The sequence below is a fragment of the Acartia tonsa genome, chromosome 6 (genome assembly GCF_053477335.1).
Source record: "Acartia tonsa isolate MP-2025a chromosome 6, ASM5347733v1, whole genome shotgun sequence".
In the NCBI taxonomy this organism is placed as follows: domain Eukaryota; kingdom Metazoa; phylum Arthropoda; class Copepoda; order Calanoida; family Acartiidae; genus Acartia; species Acartia tonsa.
The window spans coordinates 51,391,116-51,414,490 of NC_137265.1; the positions used below are offsets into that span (position 1 = coordinate 51,391,116).

Here is a 23,375-nt window from a genome sequence, read left to right on the forward strand (position 1 = left end):
CCCATGGGTCATGGAAAGATTTATAACTGTTTTGAGGAAGGGTACCAACACCCTCCTTAGAAAATTCGCACCTGGGAAAAATAACCACTCAAAAAAATTTATATTTTCTTTTTAAAACTAAAATTGAATGTGGTGGATTGTCGACTCCACCCACCCTTATATAGAATATAAGATTAGTAGTTATTAATGTTAATTTACCTAACTGTCTAATTTGTTAATCTATGCTTTTGTTGATGTTGTCATCCTTGTTATATTTAGGTAGACAAATATGTAGCACCATGCCTGTTGGATATATTAAATCAAAATCAACATTTTTAAAAATATTTATTTAATAAATTATAATTTTTTTTTGTTTTTTTCTCATTCATATTCATTTATTTTGAATCTAAAGAATACAGAGTTGAGAGTACAATTTTAGATATTTAAATTAAATATCTAAAATGTAATAGACCTGGTACAACACCCTTCTATGCTGTTTTGCAAGCTGCGAAGTCTTACAGTTGAGTGGTTGATTTAAAAAAAATACAATTTCGGTGCTTTAAGTTACACAAAGCTTAATGAAACCAACAGGCTTCCTTTTAGTTAGATGAAGAAGAATGATATAAGCCTACCTGATACTTTAAAATTCCTTATTGTAGTGTATTTTTTATTAATTCAAATTTATGTAATTTTTTTAGTATTTTTTGGTTTGTCTTAGTTAGTAATAACATCATTTAAGTAAGAAGAGATGAAATGATTAGCAGCATCTTGGGCATCTTTACATGAGTTTATATTTAGACCAGATATGAAACAAGAAGTGTGGGATTTTCTTACTTGTTAATCTATGTAGTTTTTATTAAAAAAGCTACTTTATAATTCACAATATCCGTCTGCCCATCTATCCGTCCGTCTATCAGAGACAAAGTGAAGGAAACATGATTTTCTCGGCTCCTATTAAAAATAGACAGGTGAAATTTTTAGCGAAGATTCCTATGACATATCTATCTATCTATCTAATCTATATATCTATCAATGTATCTAGCTATCTATCCATCTATCTATCTATTTATCCCGAAGAAAAGTCTATCTTTCTATCTATCTATCTATCTATCTATCTATCTATCTATCTATCTATCTATCTATCTATCTATCTATCTATCTATCTATCTATCTATCTATCTATCTATCTATCTATCTATCTATCTATCTATCTATCTATCTATCTATCTATCTATCTATCTATCTATCTATCTATCTATCTATCTATCTATCTATCTATCTATCTATCTATCTATATATCTATATATCTATATATCTATCTATCTATCTATCTATCTATCTATCTATCTATCTATCTATCTCTGTATCTATCTATCTATCTATCTATCTATCTATCTATCTATCTATCTATCTATCTATGTATCTATCTATCTATCTATCTATCTATCTATCTATCTATCTATCTATCTATCTATCTATCTATCTATCTATCTATCTCTGTATCTATCTATCTATCTATCTATCTATCTCTGTATCTATCTATCTATCTATCTATCAATGTATCCATTTATATATCCATCTATCTATCCATCTATCTATCCATCTATCTATCCATCTATCTATCCATCTATCTATCTATTTATCCCGAAGAAAAGTCTGAGAATCCAATATTTATTTCAGAATTGCTTCAATATTATACTTTCTATCTATCTATATATATATTTATCTTTCTATTTATCTATCTATCTCTATCTTTCTATCTATCTATCTATCCAGAAGTAAAGTCTGAGAATCCAATATTTATTTCTGAATTGCGTCAATATCTATCTATCTACCTATGTGAAAAATAGACAGGTGAAATTTTTAGTGAAGATTCCTATGACATATGCCCATCTAATCTATACATTATTTTGTTCATCTGTATATTATTTGGGGGTGCTAGACTGATTCCTATTTTTTAAATTTTCTTGACTATCTCAACTTGTTTTCAAGATAGAGGGAGGAAGTTTTCAGGGATTTTCAAAAAGTTTTATTAAGATTTGTCTATTAATAAGGTTGCTAGATTTTAAGGTTTCTGTAATTTTCTCTATTCCTATTAAGGATTGACAGCTGAAATTATCAGGTATTGAATATGCTCTTTTGAGTTGATTTGAATAGTTTTGAAAATATTGTCATATTTTTTAACAAAAAATTCGGTTTTATTTTGAGCTGTTTATTTATATTGACACAACCAGTCAAAGTAAATTAAAATGAATAAAAAATTAAATTAAAATTATATGAAAAACAGTTTTAGATATTTTAATATTAATATATTTAAATTTATGATAAATAAATAACAAATTATTTACAAAAAAACACATTTATTTTTAAATGGAGAACGCTTTAAAGGGTAATAGAAAAAAACCATGTAGGAAATCACCAACTGCTGTCAGTAATTTCGATTTTCCAGAGTCATCTCGTTCTGTAATACCTAGATGCATTAATGTTATGATTAATAATAATTTGTTAAATTAATAAATTTTATTGTTTAGAGAATAGTTATATGAATTTAGATAAACACAGATACACATAAATGAATGGATAGATAGATATTGTGTCAATAATAGTTTGGAACTCAAAAACTAATAAAAAATGACTCAAATTATGTCTGTCCAAGCAATGACAATGAGAAAACAATATTGAATTTTGAATATACTCACCTCTCCAGATTAATACAACTCGAGACCTAGCCCTTGTGGAAAAATTTTCTCTATTTGGAGAGTGCATATTTTATTACAAATCAAGACAGTTTTGTCTTTTTAAAAAAAGAATAAATTGTCTAAAGTCCTTGAAATCTTGTAGATAGACCCCATATAGTTTAGAGTTTTTAATGGGGCATATAAAGACCTTTCTATAGACGCCTTAACCAGGTTTCTAAAAAAATCTTAGGCCTTTTGGCATCAAAGAGAAAGATCTATCAAACATCAAGAACTAGAGAGACCTGTCATATCTCAATATTTGATGGGTCTGTCTTTTTTTATGCTGAATTGGCTAAGATTGAGTTAGAAACCTTGGTAAGGTGTCAAAGAGATAAATTTGTCTATTTTGTGAAAATTATATAACTTACCATATGCATTCTTAGTGTTGACATCAGCTCCATATTCTAAAAGAATCTTAACTGTGTCTGTGTGATCATTCATTGCAGCCAACATAAGACTGGTCTCTCCTAGATATAGACATATTGAATGTATGATATATTTTTTGTTTTTTTGGATAATTTTGATAGGGACATAGAGATAAATTTATAGATTTATGGATAGATAGATATTGTGACAAAGTATATAGTTACCATGTACATTCTTAGAATTGACATCAGCTCCATGTTCTAAAAGAATCCGAACTGTATCTGTGTTACCATTCTTTGCTGCCATCATAAGACTGGTATATCCTAGATATAGACATATTAAATGAATAATATATATATTTTCTTGTTATATTAAATATTTATAAATACCTAAACAATGAGATAATAAATAATAGATATTAGAGATAAATGTACATCGATATATAGATGGATGGATAGTTAGATATTGTGACAATAATTGCATAGAACTAACCCTGATCATTATTCACTACATCTGTGTTACCCCTGTGTGCTGAACTAGTAAGACTGGTCTCTCCTGATATAGATATGTTGAATTTAAAATATATTTAATTGTTTGGAGTACATTTTTAGGAATTATATACACAGAGATAAATGTAAATAGATAGATGGATAGTTAGATATTTTGACAATAATAGTTTAGAACTCACCCTGATCTTTCTTCACTACATCTGTATTACCCTTGTGTGCGGAACTAGTAAGACTGGTCTCTCCTGATATAGATATAACAGGTGTTCATATTTCAATCATCAAAAGATTTTTAGAACCATATAGGCTAAAAAGTGTGAATTTTTATAATAACTAAGGAATCTTTTGAAATTTTTGAAAAAAAATGTTTTACTATGTGCACCAGTAGCTAAAATTAAAAACAAAATAAATTTTTTATAAAAACTAATAACACAATAAAAATATGGCTTGTGATGTATCTAGGGGTAGGTTTTTATGGGTACTGAGCTCAAAACTTCTATTTAAGGATATTCAAACTTTAAATATTTCAGTAGAATTAAACTCTCTTAATTAACATTGATGTGTTAATAATATTTTTTTTCAATTTCTAGATTAGGCTGTTTGACAGCTGAAAACATCCAAAAACGTCTGAGAACAGCGAGAACAGCCAAATGTATATGTTGCAGATCTGATTTATGACATGTCTTTGGTAGGTTTTCCTAGGTGCTAAGCTCAAAAATACTTTAAATAAACAAGTAGGAGCCCATCAATATGGCAGGTGGGTAATGGCAGCAGCTCAGTGGTTAGTCATTTTTATGACTATTTAAGGATTAAATATTTGAGACTCAAACTTCTTCAATTAGCATTAATTTATTTCATTGGATATATTTCTAATAACACTACTAAAATGTCTAGGTTTAGTTGTTGAACAGCTGAAAACCAGCTGAGAAAAGCTATCAACAACTGAAAGAATAAGTTAAAGATATGACTTGTGACATGTCAAGAAGCAGACTTTATTGGTTGCTATGCCCAAATGTACTACCTACTAAAATAGTGGGAGCCCATCCACAAGGCAGCTGGGTAACTGCTGTAGCTCAGCTGTTTCTTAACTTAATTCCATTTGACAGCTGCCTTATGTATGGGCCCCCATTATATTTGGTAGTATTTTTTAGCTTACTATCCATAAAAATATACCTCTCGACATGTCAAAAGCCCTATCTGCAACTTATACCTTTGGTTGTTCTCAGCTGTTTTTGGCTGTTTTCAGCTATTTAACAGCTATATCTAGATATTAAAAAAAATGTTATGAGCAACATGTTAAATGGAATGAAGCTTAAATGTTCATAAAACATATTTGGATATCTTTCAAGAAAAGCTTACAGCTAAGCAGCAGCAGTTACCCAGCTGCCATAAGGATGGGCCCAACAGTTTTTAGTAGTATTTTAAAGCTCAAGCACCCATGAAAACCTACCCATAGACATGTAACAAGCCATATCTAAAAAATATATGTTGATAGCTATTTCAATTGATTTTAGATGTTTTCAGCTATTTAACAGCTTAATCTAGAAATTGAAAAAGGGATATTAGCATCATGTCAGCTGAGCTGCAGTCATTAACCAGCTTCTAAATGGATGAGCCCAAATTATTTTTGTTAGTATTTTTGAGCTCAGCACTTATTAAACCCTACCCCTGGATATGTCACAAGCCATATCTGAAACATATACTTTTGGTTGTTGATAGCTGTTCTTAGTTGTTTTCAGCTGTTTATACATAGAGAAAATAATAAAAGAGAGGAATCAAGGTATTTGGAGGACTAAAATAGGCAGTGGGCCTAGAGGCCTATATTAAGCAATTGCCGCGCTGAATTTTTATTGTTATTCCACCACTTTTCAAAATGGGAATATTTTAAAATTAGATGTAATTTCAAGACAATTATAGTTGCTGTTTGAAGCATACATCTGATTTTTATAGGATGATATAGAAATATTTTGAAATATTATCAATTCTGATAAAACCTGATAAAAGAATATAAAATTATCATTATCAATTACTCTTAACTTTGCTACTGACTTTAATCATTACACACATTATTAGTTTTTAAGATTTATATTGCAGTCTATTTAACTTTTATTTCTTAATAAATAAACGTTTTTTACAAATTAATATAAAAACTTGATTGTAAATCATAATAGTCAGTTTTTCAATGCCATCTAGCTTTGGATGTAGAACTAGAATATCAAAGTGTTCATCTATTTTTATTTTGTCTGTATTTTTCTTGTTTTGGATTTTCGTCACTAAAGGGCCAAACCCTGAGGGCTAAATAATATCACTTGAAAATGTTAAAAATATTGTAAAAACGAGTATTGTCTTAGAAAAAAACGTAGATAGCATTACAGATTATTCACTAATTTATATTATACATTTTTGAAATATTTTATTAAATATTTATCCTTAGTTTTTGTGTATGTCTTTCAAGTAGACAACTAGAGATCCTGGTGGCTTATAGCTGAATTATAAATTTTTTATTAGTAAACATTTAAAAGTTTTATTATGTTAATTAGATTTAAATATTACAGTTAAGCTAATTTAAAAAAAAAATAATTTTGATCAATAAATGTAAATCCTCCCGTTTTTAAACTAGGTGTAACAAACTTTTCTGCCGCACCAAAGCCGCCCCTGGCTGTTTGTTATTTAAGATCCTAATTCAAATTGTATTTTAAATATTTTCTTAAAATTTTTATTAAAAACCTAATAAATTATAGAATAATGATAATAAATATGTAACATATATAGAATAAGTTATTACGATGCAAAAAGCTGTGGGCGGCTTAGCTTAATAGCAGACGAATTATTTTACTAGGGGGGAAGTAGTATTTTACAATGAAAAAGGGGTGAGTATTCATCCTCTTATCCTTTTTCCTTATGTGTTTATAGCTGTTATAACAACTAAATCTAGAAATTAAAATAGTGTTATTAGTAATATAACCAATAACATAAAGTTTAATGTTAATTGAAGAAGTTTTATTCCACTGAAATATTCAATGTATGGATATCTTAAAAATGGCTAACAGCTGAGCTGTGGCTGTCACCCAGCTGCCATATGGATAGGCCCTCACTGTTTTTGGTAGTATTTTGAAAACCTATCTCTATCTATCTATCTATCTATGTACCTGGTTTTGGTCTGGGACCCCTAGTAATGCAACATCTACCACCATCTAAACAGACAGCTTCTCTATCTATCTCATCACAAAGCAATAATGAGAATCCTAAAATATTAATCTTGTAAGTAAATTAGACTTCTAAACACTATATATAATGCTTTGAGGTATAATTTGTTTCCTTAATAGTAAGATTAGCAGATAATCTTGAATATTCTATCACCTATATTAGCAGATAGAAAATCTTATTAAATCCTATCTTTACATAAGGATATTTTTTGTATTTCTAGTCTTTTATAAACCACATATAGGGATGTGTGTAGAAAAATGCATTTACTCAAAAGGATCTTACTTAATGGTAATCATTTCCTTACCTTCAACTTTTGTTGTAAATTTTTTGTTTTTAATTTTGATTATTTAGGTTCTGTATTGGTCTCGAATGAAAACAAAATATCCCTTGACCCTAATTTAAAGATAGGAATATAATTTCACATGATATTAAAGGGATTGAATATACTATTTGTTATCTTCTGCAGGAGTAGGATCATAAGATTTTAATAGGAATGGTGTATATATACCTGCATTGCACGTTCCATGGCAAATTGGGGGTAATGTTAGAAAAGGATTATCATAAAATTTTTCTTTCTCTGTCTCACCTTCTAAATGACATAAAGTTAATTGTTAATTGAAGAAATATAATTCCACTGAAATATTCAATGTATGGATATCCTTAAATAATCTCCAAAAATGGCTGAGCTGCTGCTGTTACCCAGCTGCCATATGGATGGACCCTCACTGTTTTTGGTAGAATTTTTGAGCTCAGCACCCATGAAAACCTACCTATAGGCATGCCACAAGCCCTATCTACGTGTAGTTTACAGTTTTTTGTAGAATTATAACAAAGTGGGTAGGGGAACCCCTCCCCCCCTTTAAATAAAAAAATAAAATACACTAGATGTAAATTTATTCTTTAGGTTAGTAGACAACACACCAAAAAAATCTAGGCCTTATCTTTATCAGAAGCATGTGTGCCAGAAACTGGTTAAAAAAGTGATTGATTGATTGCTGAGCAGAAAATCAGCACATAGTAATTTTTTTTTATTTTATAACATTCATTGGTTATGATAAAACTGCTCACTTTTTAGCCTATATGGTTCTAAAATCTTTTAATGGTTGAAATTTGAAAACCCATAATAGATATGTTGGATTTGGTTTAGAGTACTTTTGTAAGTATTATATATATAGAGATTAATGTAAATAGATGGATGGATATTGTGACAATAAGAGTATAACGCTTTAAAGGGTAATAGAAAAAAACCATGTAGGAAATCACCAACTGCTGTCAGTAATTTCGATTTTCCAGAGTCATCTCGTTCTGTAATACCTAGATGCATTAATGTTATGATTAATAATAATTTGTTGAATTAATCAATTTTATTGTTTAGAGAATAGTTATATGAATTTAGATAAACACAGATACACATAAATGAATGGATAGATAGATATTGTGTCAATAATAGTTTGGAACTCACCCTCATCTTTCTTTTCTACGTTTGGGTTACCACTGTGTGCGGATCTAGTAAGACTGGTCTCTCCTGATATAAATAAAGGGTGTTAAAAAAAACTTCACTCTTTTCAATATAAACCCTGCAGTTTTGGTCAAAAACTAATAAAAAATGACCCAAATTATGTCCAAGCAATGACCAAGTCCTTGAAATCTTGAAATGGATGGATAGATAGATATTGTGTCAATAATAGTTTGGAACTCAAAAACTAATAAAAAATGACTCAAATTATGTCTGTCCAAGCAATGACAATGAGAAAACAATATTGAATTTTGAATATACTCACCTCTCCAGATTACTACAACTCGAGACCTAGCCCTTGTGGAAAAATTTTCTCTATTTGGAGAGTGCATATTTTATTACAAATCAAGACAGTTTGTCTTTTTTAAAAAAGAATAAATTGTCTAAAGTCCTTGAAATCTTGTAGATAGACCCCATAAAGTTTAGAGTTTTTAATGGGGCATATAAAGACCTTTCTATAGACGCCTAAACCAGGTTTCTAACTTAATCCTGCCAATTTGGCATGAAAAAGACAGACTCATCTAGAATTGAGACATGATGACACTGTCTTTAATTAAAGAACAAACCATCTTAATTACTTAAAATCTTGTAGATAGACCCCCATAATGTAAAAAATATTTTTGATGATGCATGTCAATATCTTACTATAGACACCTTAACCAGGTTTCTAACAAAATCTTAGCCCTTTTGGCATCAAAGAGAAAGATCTATCAAACATCAAGAACTAGAGAGACCTGTCATATCTCAATGTTTGATGGGTCTGTCTTTTTTTATGCTGAATTGGCTAAGATTGAGTTAGAAACCTGGTTAGGGTGTCAAAGAGATAAATTTGTCTATTTTGTGAAAATTATATAACTTACCATATGCATTCTTAGTGTTGACATCAGCTCCATTTTCTAAAAGAATCTTAACTGTGTCTCGATCATTCATTGCAGCCAACATAAGACTGGTCCCTCCTAGATATAGACATATTGAATGTATGATATATTTTTTGTTTTTTTTGGACATAGAGATAAATTTATAGATTTATGGATAGATAGATATTGTGACAAAGTATATAGTTACCATGTACATTCTTAGATAAGATAAGATAAGATTTATTTCCTCTAAGGTGCATATAATTAGGGCGTGTTACTAATAAAGTTACAATTGTATTAACTAATTGATTTCTTTCCTGAAAGAGATTGCATATTAATAAAGTTTACTAGGTTTCTTCCTGAAAGAGATTGCATATGTTTATTTTTCATATTATTAATACATATCTTTCATAAAATATGGCAATGATAGTAATTTATTAGTATTTTAGGTTACGATACATGATATCTATTTATGTACCTAGCTCAGGGCTGTAGTGAACTTCTCCTTCCCCGTTCACCTACATTTTATTTTTTTACTGTACGATAGTTTTACAATTGAACACTGAGCAAGCTGAGAAGCGAGTGGATGGCTTAACCCCAGCCGGGGTTGTTGAACCGCAGTTCTGCACGGCGCTTACCAAGTCGTTTCTTAGCTTAGAAATATTTGTAACAAATTGGATAAAGTTACATAATAATGACATATATAAGTTACTATATACTAGGGTATGCTGAATATACCATCTTAATAGTCGTCCCACTAGAATCCTTACGGGGTTTCCAAAAATAAGACCAATACAATTATGTTACCGGTGCCGTGGAAGTTAACCACGTTTTTATTCCCGTTATAAACTGCGACCCACACCGCCCTAGTTTTCCCCGGATTAAATGATTGATTGAATTGAGTATTTTTAATCCCATGGGATTTAATCCTACAATTCTTTGGTACCTGCTAACTTATTTCCGACCAAACACTTTATTCCTACATTCCTGATGGCGTTATTAAATAAGAATAAATTTACATACTAGGTGTTTTACATTAAGTAAAAACTTGAGGGCTTGATGGATTTTTTGCTAAAATTTAATCTTGGGTTGCAATAACAAGGAATACATATGCACGGTAGGCGTGCAGATGTACCTATATTGAAAGTACACTATTTAAGTTAATAGATTAGATTAGGATGGGTTGTCAAGGAAACTTAAGAAAATTAAAAAATATCAAACTAAAAAAAATATTAAAGAAGAATATTAAAGAAAAACTGATTTAGAGATGTTTTTACTATTGTAAGGTAGTGTTGTGTGCATTGACAAGTTTTTTACATTATAGTGTAGTATATCTTGGGTTTAGGTAAGTCATAGATAAGTTATAGAGTGGCTTTGTTACTTTGAGATGTAATTTTTATTTAAGTTTGGTATTGAGATGGGTTTTTGCATAATTGAATTTGGAAGAGAAGGTATTTATAAAGATTTCTATTTTTAAAACACATCAGTTTAATGCTATTGTTCTTAAAGTGAAGATTCTTTGGATATAAGATATTAAGGGCATAGGAAAGACAGTGACAAAGGACAAGGAGCTAGACAAGGATGGCAAGTACGACAATTGGGCGGCTGCGCACTAGAGTTCTGACCGCGGCGGCCAGTCCCTGGCATGCCCTATCTGAGCGTTTTTGGAACGCTTCTTTGCTGCTTGAGCTTTACTTATGGGAGATTCGTGTTGAGGATGAAATCTACCTTGAATTGACTGGATTCTATAACGAGATCAGTGAGTTTCGTTCTCTGATCTTTGTGAGACAGCCACTTACTTTGTTGGTTGTGTACTTTGTGGCGTATACAGGTGGCCACTCCTATCATCGAGGAAAGGCTTGCTGTGTACGCAGAAAGATGCACTCAGGTTCTAAATGCGCGGCGCCAATCAACATACCTACCAGAAGTGATTGATGCCGCTGAGGATTGATTGATTGAGGAATGACTGACCGATTAACTTAACTGATGACTGACCAGGAAGAAAGAAATGGACCAAGAGAGAGAACTAGAGACTTGAGACAGAGTGATTGAATACATACGCTGTGACCTAATTTGTAGTGAAAAAAAAAAGAAAAAATAATTTAGTTACAACCACCCATTCTTTATATATTTGTCCAATAGAATCCTGTACCTATATAACCGCAATAAAAATGACAGAAAAATTTTTTTTTTAGAGAGGATTGAATAACAAAATAAAATAAATAATTAATTGAATAAATAATTGGTTAGTGTCTTGTTTTTATTATTTTTGTGTTTGCTTTGGATAGGAGAAAGATAACAGAATAAAGACACTAGGTTGCGGGTTAAGGTTACTTCGGCAAACGTTTTCGAGTATCCGAAAATCCGAAAAATATTTGGTGATCTTAATACTTTAGTAATGCCAATGCTACTCTATAATTGTTAGGTTTGCGTGCTAAGGATTTTGTTGCTGGCAGAGACAGGAACGAAATTTGGGCATGTCGCGATAAAATAATGAAATAATGTAATAATGAGAGGGTGAATGATGGAGAAAATTTGTTTTGGATGATGTTTAATGAATAGGGTGATAGGTGACTGTAAAATAGTGGTGCAAAGTAAGAAATGAAGTAAAAAGAAAAAATATGGTGAAGTATTATGTAAAGCACTTATATATACCCCCCCCCCCCCCCGGTGGGTAGACGTATCTTACAGATCCTATTTTTTAATTTTTGAGTATAAGGTGGGAACATAGATAATTGAACACTTACAGCAATGATAAATAAGTTTGTAGATTAAAGTTTATAGGTACCTACGTAAAATCTATTTGGTTTCAAAAGTGGGTAAAACATTTTCTGTTGAATTCCTTTTCATTTTCTATTTGTTTAATGTTGTTGGGAAGGCTGTTAAATATAGTTGGGAAGGCATGAAAAGGTGAGTTTAATAAAAAGTTTCTATTTGCTCCATGTACATATGCAAAGTTATTTATGTTTCTTGTGTTATACCTGTGACGATCTCTGGAGATTTCCCAGGTATTATTGAAAATCTCAGGCTGTAAGCCATGTAGGTACCTATACATAAATCTTGAGACATTGTATTTAATTAGTAAATTAATGGGCAAAATCCCATTGCTTTTGAAATATTCTGCTGTGTGTGATCTGCTGGGTAAGTTTTCAATTATTCTTACTGCTGCCTTCTGGACTTTCAAAATGGGGTTTAAAAGATAAGCTGGACAGGCTGTAAAGAGAAGGCAGCAGTATTCAATGTTTGCCTTAATATAGCTGGTGTACAAAATTTTTAAGTGCTTCTTATCTAATAAGTGGCGCATGACGCGCATAGAATATATGATTTTTGAAATTTTTGCATGTACTTTTTTTAAGTGATAAGAGAACTTTAATTTTGTATCCAGGCTGACCCCTAAGTGCTTTACAAAACCTTCATTATTGTCATCTACAAGATTTAATTTGGTAATCTTTTCAGGGATGCTTTCACCTATGTTATTCATGTCTATATGGACGTCAAATTCTGCTTTTAATTGGATTTCTTCAGGGGTAAGATTTTCTCTGGGGGATGTAAATACCATGACCTTAGTCTTAACCCATTAGTGCCCAACTTCCCCCCTGTCGTCAGAATCGCTTGAAATTTTAAACACAGCTTCCTTAAGGGATTGTAAGACATTTGTATTTTTAGATTTTTTGATTTGTGGCATACCAAAGAAGTTTTTTTTTTGCGTCGTTTACGACGCATTCGGACCAATCATTTTTCCTATGCGTCTATTTTGTACTATATCGGACCAATCATTTTTGGCTTACAGTGTTTCATTCACTAACATCTGATATATTTAGATGCTCAACCTATACATAACCGCCTGTAAATAATAACATAATAAGTAACAATAACACACTATGGATTTGATTAAAAAATATTTATTCATCATGAGAAAAAAAATGGAAAAAAATACATAAGATAATTATTGTGTATGATATGGCTTTAGTAAAAAAAAATATGATTTTGTTGACAATTCTTTTGAACAAACATATCCAATATATGACAATTCCAGTCCCCCCCCCCCCCACCCACCCACCACAACAAAAAAACGCTTAAAGCTTAAACAAATCAAGACATTCTACCCATAAACAGCCTCTACTGAGGCCCAATTCAAAGATAAATGGAGAACCATTGTGCGTGGCCTATGCTCTGGAAAGAAGAGATAAATGGCAATGATGATGACCCATAAACAGCAAATCGATTTAGAAAGATTAATTCCTACCTATCAAATAATCCAAACTAAAGTTGAACCAATACAACATTTTATTCCAATGATCTTAAGAATTTTATCAACAAAATCAACCCTGCCTTGAAACAATGGACATGTAGAGGCACATCACACTTCTCACACTTGTAGACAACCTTCAACCTCTTATGGATGGTGGACCAACAATGTTTGCAGTTCTTGCGGTGAGGCTTCCCAGCGTCATCAAAGATGCCGACAATGAAATGGTTATAACCATCAAATTGGAGTTCGCGGATATTGGCGGCTGGCGGGAGGCTTTTGCGCTTGTGTGGGGAAGATCCATGAATTTCAAACATTTCTGTGCAGAGCTCCCGTAAAAAATCCAAGAACGGTTCACTCTTGTTCCTGATAGCTTGGCGCAGCCTCCAGGCGCTTACAGCACTTACACTCAGTGACCAAGTGTACAGGGCAAACCACCACTTTTTTATCCTTGAATATTGTATATTGAAAATTTAACAAATCTTAATGAAATGTGAATACAGGTAAAAAACTAGGATTGTACTGGATACTGATTTTGAAGAATATCTAGCAAATAATTTTGCCAGATAACAAATAAATTGCTTGCACTAAAATCCTAGTATTGTAAATTGCCAAAAATATTTTTAAAAATCTTTATCAAGGTCTTGAAATGAGAAAAATACATGAGATATTTATGATATCTTCAATATTCCTGAATTTTATGCGATAGCAAGCAACCATATTGTCCATTATGTCGACACCTCCCATTTTTAAGTTATACTGATGGACGCAGGATGGGACAGGAATAATGATAGTTCTTCTTTCAGTCCTGTTGAAACGGGTACAGGTTGTAAATGGTTCCATCCCATACTTGTTTGATGCAATGTAGACAGGTTTGTTATCTTTCCAGCAAGTTAGGACTTGATCCTCGTTGAACACAGCCTCGGAGGTGCCCCTAGCCACTGTTTTCTTCTCCATGTCCTTCTTCTTTATGATGTTGACTCTGTTCAAACGGTTTTGTCGAACCGTACCAGTTCCTGCTAAGCCTTTCTCTGAAAGTCTGGTCAGTAAATCAAAGGAGGTAAACAAATTATCAAACATAAGCTCCTCACCATGAACAAGCTTGGCATTTGAGGCTAATTGTAAAACTGTGTTTGGCCCTTGACCAAGTCCCAGGTCCTGTACAGATGTAGATTTGCCACAGTAGGGCTCGTAGGAGATACCAGCACCTTCAGAGCTGCACAATGTCCACACCTTAAATATTTTAAAATAATTAATTTGATTTATACAATATTTAAGCATGTGTATTATATACTAGTCCCCAAAGTCTTTTATGTATGTGAATTATATACTAGTCCCCAAAGTCTTATAAAAACGTGTATTTATTTGTTAGTTTAACAATCTTTTTACTTTTACTGAAAATTGATTGGTTGCTTTCTTTAGTTTCAACCACTAATTTGTAATCAACAGAAGGGCTAATTTTGTTTGTCATCACTGAGAATGTACATCAATTTATCAGCCATTGTCCTATCACTTTAGATCCCTGATTTAACCATCTATCTAGAACCTAATTATCTATCTATCTAATCTGAGAATATACATCAATTTATTGGCCATTGTCTTATCCCTGTAGATCCCTTATTTATCTATCTATCTATGATAATTTACATATCTATCTCAAACCACTCTATTTATGTAAAAACCTATATATCTATCTATCTAAAATCTATTTATCTTACTAAGAAATATATAACCTTTTAACAACTATTTATCTATCTATCTAAAACTTATTACCTTATAACCGAATCTGATAGGTTTGTTGCGGATGAACTGTTTGGAGGCATGGCGCCCATAGTAGGGCACCATGGTCTCGTCCACGCTGTAAGACCCAGTGGAGGCACACTTCTTGATCCATTGTCCACATTGGTTTAAGTTTGTGAAGATAGGCCTCACTTTAAAGTAAGGATCATCATTGAGATTGCTGTTGTCTCGAAAATGTAAACAAGCCAAAACTGCATCAACCTCAGCTCTCCTGATATTTTCGCTAACAAGAGAATTGTGACAGTCCTTCTTGAGTTCCCAAAGCATCTTTCTTCTTGGAACCCCATTGTATCCTGAATGGAGAAGCATAGCTTCAGTACACCTGTACGTACTTACACTGATCTTTTCAACCGACTTTGTGTAGCCCTTTTGTACACCATACAACTTTGATTGGTAAATAATTTCATTGATAAATCTGTCAGGTTGAAATAGGTGATAGAATTCATAAGCTGTATTTGTGTTCTCCAATTTGCTTTGGGCATCAGCATCAATGACAGGTTTTACATACTCTGGTACCTTACTGCCAACTAGATTGGGATTATCCCTTTCCCAAGATCTGATTAGTGGTGGTCTCCTGGGTTCACTAGGCACCAGATCAACCTCGTCAGCCTCTAACCTACGATTCCTTCCACCAATGCCGGACCTCTTTCTTTTTCTTGCTTGTGCTCCACTTTCCAAGAGCCGTCTTGGGAAGTGATGAATGAGGCCATCTGGTTCATCACTATCATCAGAGTCTTTGTCTGTGTCACCATCAGCACACTCCTCTGGGGGATCTATATAAACCCTGATCTCAGATTCTTCATGTACTACAGCTCTGTTTCCAGTGCTACCTGAGGACATAGTTTGACCTTGGTTGTGGTGTTCTGGCTCTTCATCACTAGCACTGCTGTCCTGGTACTGTGCAGGTTGCCATTCTTGGTCAGATCCTGAATCTTCTCCAGATATGTCTTCTTCATCCTCGAAATAGTCAGCAATCTCATTAACTGTCAGATTAACCCTGAAAAATTTTTAAAAATTAGCAATAGCAGATACAGATATATGAACTTACAAACAGACCCTATTTCTAAAGAAGCTAAGCTACTTATATAATTGGCTGCACTTTTGGATATATAGAGAGAGATGACATACATTACCTAGTTGTAGAGTAGCTATTATTTCATTTGTATGCAATTATGGACAAACAGACGGACAGATGTACAGACATACCCTAATTGAAGAGTAACTGTGCTTTTTAATGTATCCCATGACACCTATTTTGCAATTCTAAATATATATTGGCATAAAGACATACACTATTTGTAGAGTAGCTGCACTGCTACTAATTTAGATAAAAAAGCTATACTGAAATATAAGATTATATACATGAACATACAGACAGATCATATTGTAGAGAAGCTGCGCTATTTATATAATTGGCTGCAATTTTTTTTATATATAGACAGATATATTATACATACATACATTTAATAGTTGTAGAGTAAATGAACTTTATTTGGAGGTAATTATTGATAAATAGACAGACAAAGGGGGGACGGGTAATTACCCCCCTCCCCCCTCCAAATGAATTTGAGGGTGCAGTAGAATCCCCCATAAACAAATTTTACCCCCCACCCTCACTAAATAAAAAAAGCTTGGACGTCCTTGTAAATATGATATAAAGAGTTTCCCCTCCCCCCCCCCCCAATGAATTTTTGGGGTGCTGTAGGCTTAATTTTTAACATTTTACCCCCCCCCCCCGTCCCCCCCCCTCAAATAAAAAAGCTTGGACACTAGGTAAAGGGGTAATTACCCCCCCCCCCTCCAAATGAATATAAGGGTGCAGTAGAATCCCCAAAAATTTAAATTTTACCCCCCACCCTCCCCAAGTAAAAAGAGCTTGGGCGTCCTTATATATATGATATAAAGATTCCCCCCTCCCCCCCAATGAATTTGTGGGTGCTGTAGGCTTAATTTTTTACTTTTACCCCCCCCTCAAATAAAAAAAGCTTGGACACCATTGGTATCTACACTGCTATTATGTATATTCGATAAAAATGATTGGTCCGGTATAGTACAAAATAGACGCAACGCAAAAATGATTGGTCCGAATGCGTCGTTAAGGGAACATGACATTTCATCAAAAAAAAGTATGTAAATAAACTAAAATTTAAAAAATCGAAGCAGAAACTAAAAATATATAATAAATGTGATAATTAATTATAAATAAGATTGTATTAATTCTTTAAAATAACAAAGATAGACCTGGTACGAAAATTTTCTTCAGTATTTTGGGGGTCCGCCATGTTGGTTCTACCGCAACTGATTACATATTGCTCTCACGTCCGAGCGCTCGCAGAGGGCGCAACTTGAAGATTTACTCCGTAGGTTACACACACACACTCAACGCAACAGACAAAAATAGAGTGATTGTATAGGTTTGAATTTGTGCGTCGTTTATGACCCTATTGTCACTAATGGGTTAAAGGGCGAATATAGTTTCAATATGATATGAGCTTATATGAAAGGTGCCATTACATACTTTTAAAATATCTATGTTAAATTTAAAAAATCAAAAAAATCCTTAAGTAGATTTTGCAATTTTTGCTTTTACTTCAACATATGATAAATGAGAAAGTCAACAAAATCGTTTATTTTAGCCCTTTACAAGACTTTTTTGACTATTTTTCTTAAGTTTAATTGACTATTACATTGGCATGCATCTTAATTGATAATTAAAGTGTTTATTTTTTTTTATATTATATACTATTTTATTGATTTTTTAAAAAGCATAAAATAATTTGCGTCAATTTGCGTCCGGAGTAATTACTAGGGTAAATAATACGTTTTAAAGTTTTTTTTTCTGTATAAAGATCAATGGTTAATTCTTGATGATATAATTACCCTAGTACACATTTTTCAACACACACACACAAACGCACCGATCGCCAGATTTTCTCCAGAAAAAAATATAAGAAAAAAAAACACTATTCACCTATTATTTTTGTCCTCTTTAAATTAATTATAACAATTACCATATAATTTTCATACTTACATGAAATAAAATTTCTCCTGTAAAGGTTTTTTTTAAAAATAAAATTCATACACTTTACACTTTGTTGGGGAATATTGTCAAGGAAGAAACAATCCACAATACAAAAAAATAGATTGATAACTGGTTTCCACTTTTATTACGACTATCATTTAACGAAAGCTTTTTAATTCAACCTTAAACCGAAGCCTTGTGTGATGCTAGGGTGTTTGGAGTTCTTAGGGAACCACACTTATTACATAAATTTATCCTGAGAATGTTCAGGTTTTAAGCTATAACAGACTTATACATTTGGATATATCAATATCTTAAAGTTACTTATAATCTATGGAATTGCACGGTTTTTTTGAGCCCATATTATATTCAACCTATATTCGCCCTTTAAGGGGATGGATCAATAACTCATTTGCGTTATACCAGGCGGTCAGCTTTGGGATAGTTACTTTTGCAAGTTCAATTAATTCTGCTAATGAATTCCTTTCCAGAAAGGTTAGGGCGTCATCAGCAAAAAGATTGATAAAAATTTCTGGGCTGCAATTTGCAAGGTCGTTGATGAAAATCAAAAATAATATTGGTCCCAGAACTGACCCCTGTAAAACCCCTATGAGTATTTGTTCTAACGTAGATGAAAACAGCCCCTTAAAGTATACCTTCTGTCGCCTATTGTTATAGTAGCTGCGGAACCACTGTAAAGGCAATCCCCTAATCCCTGCGTTTTTTAGTTTTTCAAATAACAAATTACGTGGGATCATGTCGAAACATTTACGTATGTCCAAAAAAATGGATAAACATGAGTTATTTCGACTTAGGCACTGAGTGATCATATTCGAGAGGTCAAGGACGTTGTGGTAGGTTAAAATATTTTTCCAAAACCCAAATTGCCTACAATTGAAGAAGTTTTTTCATCTAAAAAGTTTACCAAGCTGTCACATACGTGTTTTTCCAGGGGTTTTGAAAAGTTATCAATCAGACTGATACCGCAATGGTTATCAGTCTGACTGAGTGAACCTGATTTGTTAAGTACTATAATTTTGCTGATTTTCATTCCATTGGGAAAGATGCCAGATTGGAGGGAAAGGTTATAGATGTGTGAAAGGGGGTGTGCGATTACATCCGCACAACGGGAGATTAAAAACATACTCACATCATTTATGTCTGTGGACCGTTTGGGCCTTATATTTCTGATTAAGTTTATTACTTTAAAGGGGTAAAGGGGTTAAAAAAAGATTGAATCTTGAATGGGGGGTGGTAAATACTCGGCAAAGTTTTTGTCTGTTTTTGGGATCTCAGGTCTGAGGGAGGTTCCAATCTGACTGAAGTAGGAGTTAAACTCATTTGCGATAGCTTGGTCACCCTCTACTTTTCTGTCCCCAACCTCTAAGTATGAACACTCAGCAGTTTTTTGATCAAATCCTAAGTTATCTTTTAAACAACGCCATAACTTTCTACTGTCCCTGCCGCAATTTCTTATGTTTTGTCTATAATATTCAAGTTTTGGACTTCTAACATTTCTATTGTAAGAGTTTCTATAAGAGTTGTACAACAGTTCACTTTCCCTTGTCCTTTCCCTGAGAAAATTGTCATGAAGGGTATGCTTGTGTTCACGCATACGTAAAAGATATTCGTTCATAAAGGGTTGTTGGGGTTGGATCCTTAAATTTTTGACAACGGGACATGAAGTGTTGTACAGCTCAAGAAACCTTACAATAAAATTGTCATAGGCAACATTGACGTCATTTTGATTAAGTACATTGGACCAATCAGTGCTGAAAAGCGCGTCATTTAATGAATTAATGTTATCATCGCCCCAGCAATCTTTTTTTGTAAGAATCAGATTGCTTTGGTTTTTTGTTAGCATTAATTCTATAGGCGTTTATCAGCACCAGGTGGTCACTTATTTGGGAGGTTAGGAGACAAGAAAGCATGAGATTTGGAATAAAATTACCAACGCCAAAAATATCAATCAAAGTAGAAGTATTTTTTGTGATTCTTGTGGCCTTGGTGATAGTATTCAAAATGCCGTTGAAATTTAGTGATTCTAGTAGACGCATACTTGGACTGTTGTTTTCACCGATCCTGAATAAGTCAAGATTGATGTCGCCAACAATGAAGAACGGTAAGTTGAGAGACATGATCCTATCAAGTAATTCTAGATAAATTTCAAAGAACTCATCGAGTTCAGCACTACTTTGATTAGGCGGTCTGTAAGTATTCAATACAACGAATTTAAAACCATTGTGTGACATTTGAGACAGATAGATTCGCATATGCGTTCTTTGAATGAGATATTGTCAAACAGTCTTACTACTTTATAATGTTTTTGAACGAGCAATCCCACCCCTCCCCCCCTTTGCGATTTTCTGAGGCTGACATGCCAATTGTAGCCCTCAATATTATACACATCAAAGTTTGCATTGGTATTTGCCCAGAGTTCCTGACACGCAAGAACGCTGGGCCTTATACCTTTGCAATGAAATTTGTCTATGCATGCCACTAGTTCATCAAATTTAGAATTGATCGATTGACAGATTTTAATTTAGTTATTGCTTCATTTTCTGACATGTATACACAATTAATACCAAATTCGTCGTTGAATCCATCAAAATGTTGGCCATAAATAGGATTTAGGAGGTCTAGTGTTGGGTTTAGATTTAAGTTAGTAGGTACCTGTTCGTTTAATCCATTAGGAAGGTTTGTAGGATACTGGTGTGAAGTCTAGGTTTATTGCAGGAGGATTAGCACGTATATCATCCAGTGGGAACAAGTGAAAAACAATATATATCAGCATACATAAAACATAAATATATTTACAATAATAATAATGGTGAGATAGATATAACATTTAACAAAGGGATGTAGTTCCTCCGCTCTTTACTCTTTCCCCCCCACCCCCATGATTATTTGTTAGATACAAAATAAATAAAATAATTTTAATCTAAGTGTTGATATTGAGGGTAGGTAGGTAAGTAGAGATAAATTCTGTGTATTTTTGTTGTTTTTTTTAATTCATTGACAAAAGATGACAGGTTCCAATAAAAAGAAAAAACTACGGCATGAAAGCTGTGATAATACTAATAATAGTAATAAGGACAGTATGGTTTTAATGATCAATTAACGTCTTTTTAAGAAATCTATCTATTTATTTATCTTACTGTCATTTGTTTTCTTTGCAGTTCTTGCAGGGAGAAATTTTTGCTGCGGCGGTTGCAGTTTAGATGGATCCGCTTCAGTCTCCTTGGCTGCTGGGCAGGCTGTTGCTGCAGCAGGGGCTGGAGCTGCTGCTGCGGTTGCTACTGGTGGTGGCGCTACGTTCGGCGCTGCTGTTGGAGTTAGATTTGGCACGTTGGGAACAGCCACGTTCTCATCGGTTGCCGTGTTGGGGGCGGTGGCTGGCTCCAGGGGCGGGAACTCATCTGTGCTGGCTGTGTTGGGAGGAGGTTCTGAATCTTCTTCAAAGTCGTCCTCTGTGATGAGAAGGTTGCAGAACTTTAAGTTGGGGAAGAATGATCCTCTGTCTGTGTACGGCACATTGTTGTATCTGATCATGGGAGGCTCGTTGGATGTGCTGAACAACTTCTCAGTGCCAGGTATTGGTTTAGTCATACCAATAAGTGTTTCTGCATACGGATTTTGCACTTTCTGCCATTTGGATCCATTTTTTATTTGGAAGGCAACAGTTTCTCCCCCAATTTTCGTACGGGAGACCAGCTTGGTGGAGTGCAGGAACGTCTGGACGCTCTTGTTCAAGCGTGTCGCGTCGTACTGCACTTTTAGCATCCTCCCTGGGTAATAAGGGGCAGGGGACACACTCTGGCTAGCTGTCTTGTACTGGTTTACCTTGGCTGTGTACTCCTCCAGGATTGGACGCTTGGAGATCATAAACGCTTGTAGGTAGACACGACTATGAAATCTGAAGATAGCCTGTGGGATTTCCTTCCTCTTGGGGTTGAAGGGCAAATGGTGAGCGTATTCGATTACGTCCCCCCAGTACTGGGGGACGAAATCCAGGAGGCCATTGCGATGGGTGGCCTTTGGGGAGGGCAGGATCAGTGTGTTGTAGATCTTGAACAGCGTGATTTTTTCCCGGCAGTGTGGTGATTGAAAGTTTGTCACGCACAGGCTCCATGATCTCGAACGCTGCTCGCGACAGGAGTTCTGAAAGAATTGGAAACGTTTAAAATTGTCATCATTGTTTACTTGTGACTCAAATTTTCTCTGAAAAACTGCTATGCTATCCTTAATCGCTTTTAATGTTTCCCCCGAAATTTGAGCATCTTTAAAATTATCAATTTGTTCAAGTACGGAGATTTTTTCACTTAGTTCTGAAAATTGTTTTTTGACCTCGTCTATTTCCTTGTTTTGGCTAGAGATAGTGTTAAAAACTTTGTCGTGCCTTACCTTGGCTTTATTGTTATCATATTCCTCGAATTTTTTATCAAAACTTACTTCCATCTTCTTCCAAAAATCAGGAGATGAGTGTTCCGACAACATTTTTTGGCAAGTGAATCTGTGAAACCAAGATGGAGGTGAGTGTCTGCGGCAGCTAGCCCATGAGAAGCGAGGGAATTATGATAACAGCCAATGCACACTGGTCCGGAGGGGTCAACAATTCAATTTTTCCTACCCATCAATTTAGACAAAAGTTGACCTGCCAGCCTTCAAAGACATCCTGGGCCACCTATATTTTAAATATCAACCCATGTTGATAATATGTTTTTTGAAATAATTTGGGGCCAAAGCTGAAGAACTCTAAAATCTAAGAACGTATTATTGACATTGTTAAATTGGCTATACTTGCTTAAATCTGATAAAATCAAATATCCGCATGTTGGAAATTGTCCAACTAAAATAAGTCCTATATAAGTTCAAAAATTATTTATAACACAAAAAATGGTACAAAATGTAAAAATGTGTTTTTTTTTCTTAGTTTTTAAGATAAGGGTAAGTTTGGCAAAATTTTCTTATTGAGTACTCTCTGAGCTTTTCGCATGTTTATTAAAGAGAATTTGTTGGTATTGCAATTAGCTTCATATTTCACGATATATATGGCATCCGGTTTTGTTCGTTTTTTGCATTATCTTAAAAACTAATAGATCGATTAAATTTCATTGATGTTGTAATTTAGAATT

General features: G+C 33.5%; 2 protein-coding genes across 5 annotated transcripts in view; one reads left to right on the plus strand and one right to left on the minus strand.

Annotated features, from left to right (window-relative positions):
* LOC145323417 (beta-1,3-galactosyl-O-glycosyl-glycoprotein beta-1,6-N-acetylglucosaminyltransferase 4-like) overlaps positions 1 to 341 on the plus strand; it is a 35,514-nt gene extending 35,173 nt beyond the window's left edge. Inside the window, exon 17 of the mRNA XM_080165832.1 lies at positions 259 to 341. Within this exon, the coding sequence (XP_080021958.1) occupies positions 259 to 318 (60 nt within the window). The 3' untranslated portion in view covers positions 319 to 341. The remainder of the gene's footprint in view (positions 1 to 258) is intronic.
* Positions 342 to 2,284: 1,943 nt separating this feature from the next.
* Positions 2,285 to 23,375, minus strand: part of LOC145322902 (uncharacterized) — a 33,882-nt gene continuing 12,791 nt past the window's right edge. The window contains exons 10-19 of one of the 4 annotated variants that reach the window (XM_080165251.1): positions 9,173 to 9,268; positions 8,259 to 8,321; positions 8,060 to 8,110; positions 7,305 to 7,385; positions 6,739 to 6,834; positions 3,772 to 3,834; positions 3,576 to 3,638; positions 3,308 to 3,406; positions 3,086 to 3,184; positions 2,285 to 2,449 (exon numbers count right to left, since the gene is read on the minus strand). In XM_080165251.1, coding sequence (XP_080021377.1) covers positions 2,346 to 2,449; positions 3,086 to 3,184; positions 3,308 to 3,406; positions 3,576 to 3,638; positions 3,772 to 3,834; positions 6,739 to 6,834; positions 7,305 to 7,385; positions 8,060 to 8,110; positions 8,259 to 8,321; positions 9,173 to 9,268 — 815 coding nt within the window. In that variant the 3' untranslated portion in view covers positions 2,285 to 2,345. Of the gene's footprint in view, positions 2,450 to 3,085; positions 3,185 to 3,307; positions 3,407 to 3,575; positions 3,639 to 3,771; positions 3,835 to 6,738; positions 6,835 to 7,304; positions 7,386 to 8,044; positions 8,111 to 8,258; positions 8,322 to 9,172; positions 9,269 to 23,375 lie in introns of all 4 variants that reach the window. The other 3 variants (XM_080165250.1, XM_080165252.1, XM_080165253.1) reach the window with 3 other exon arrangements.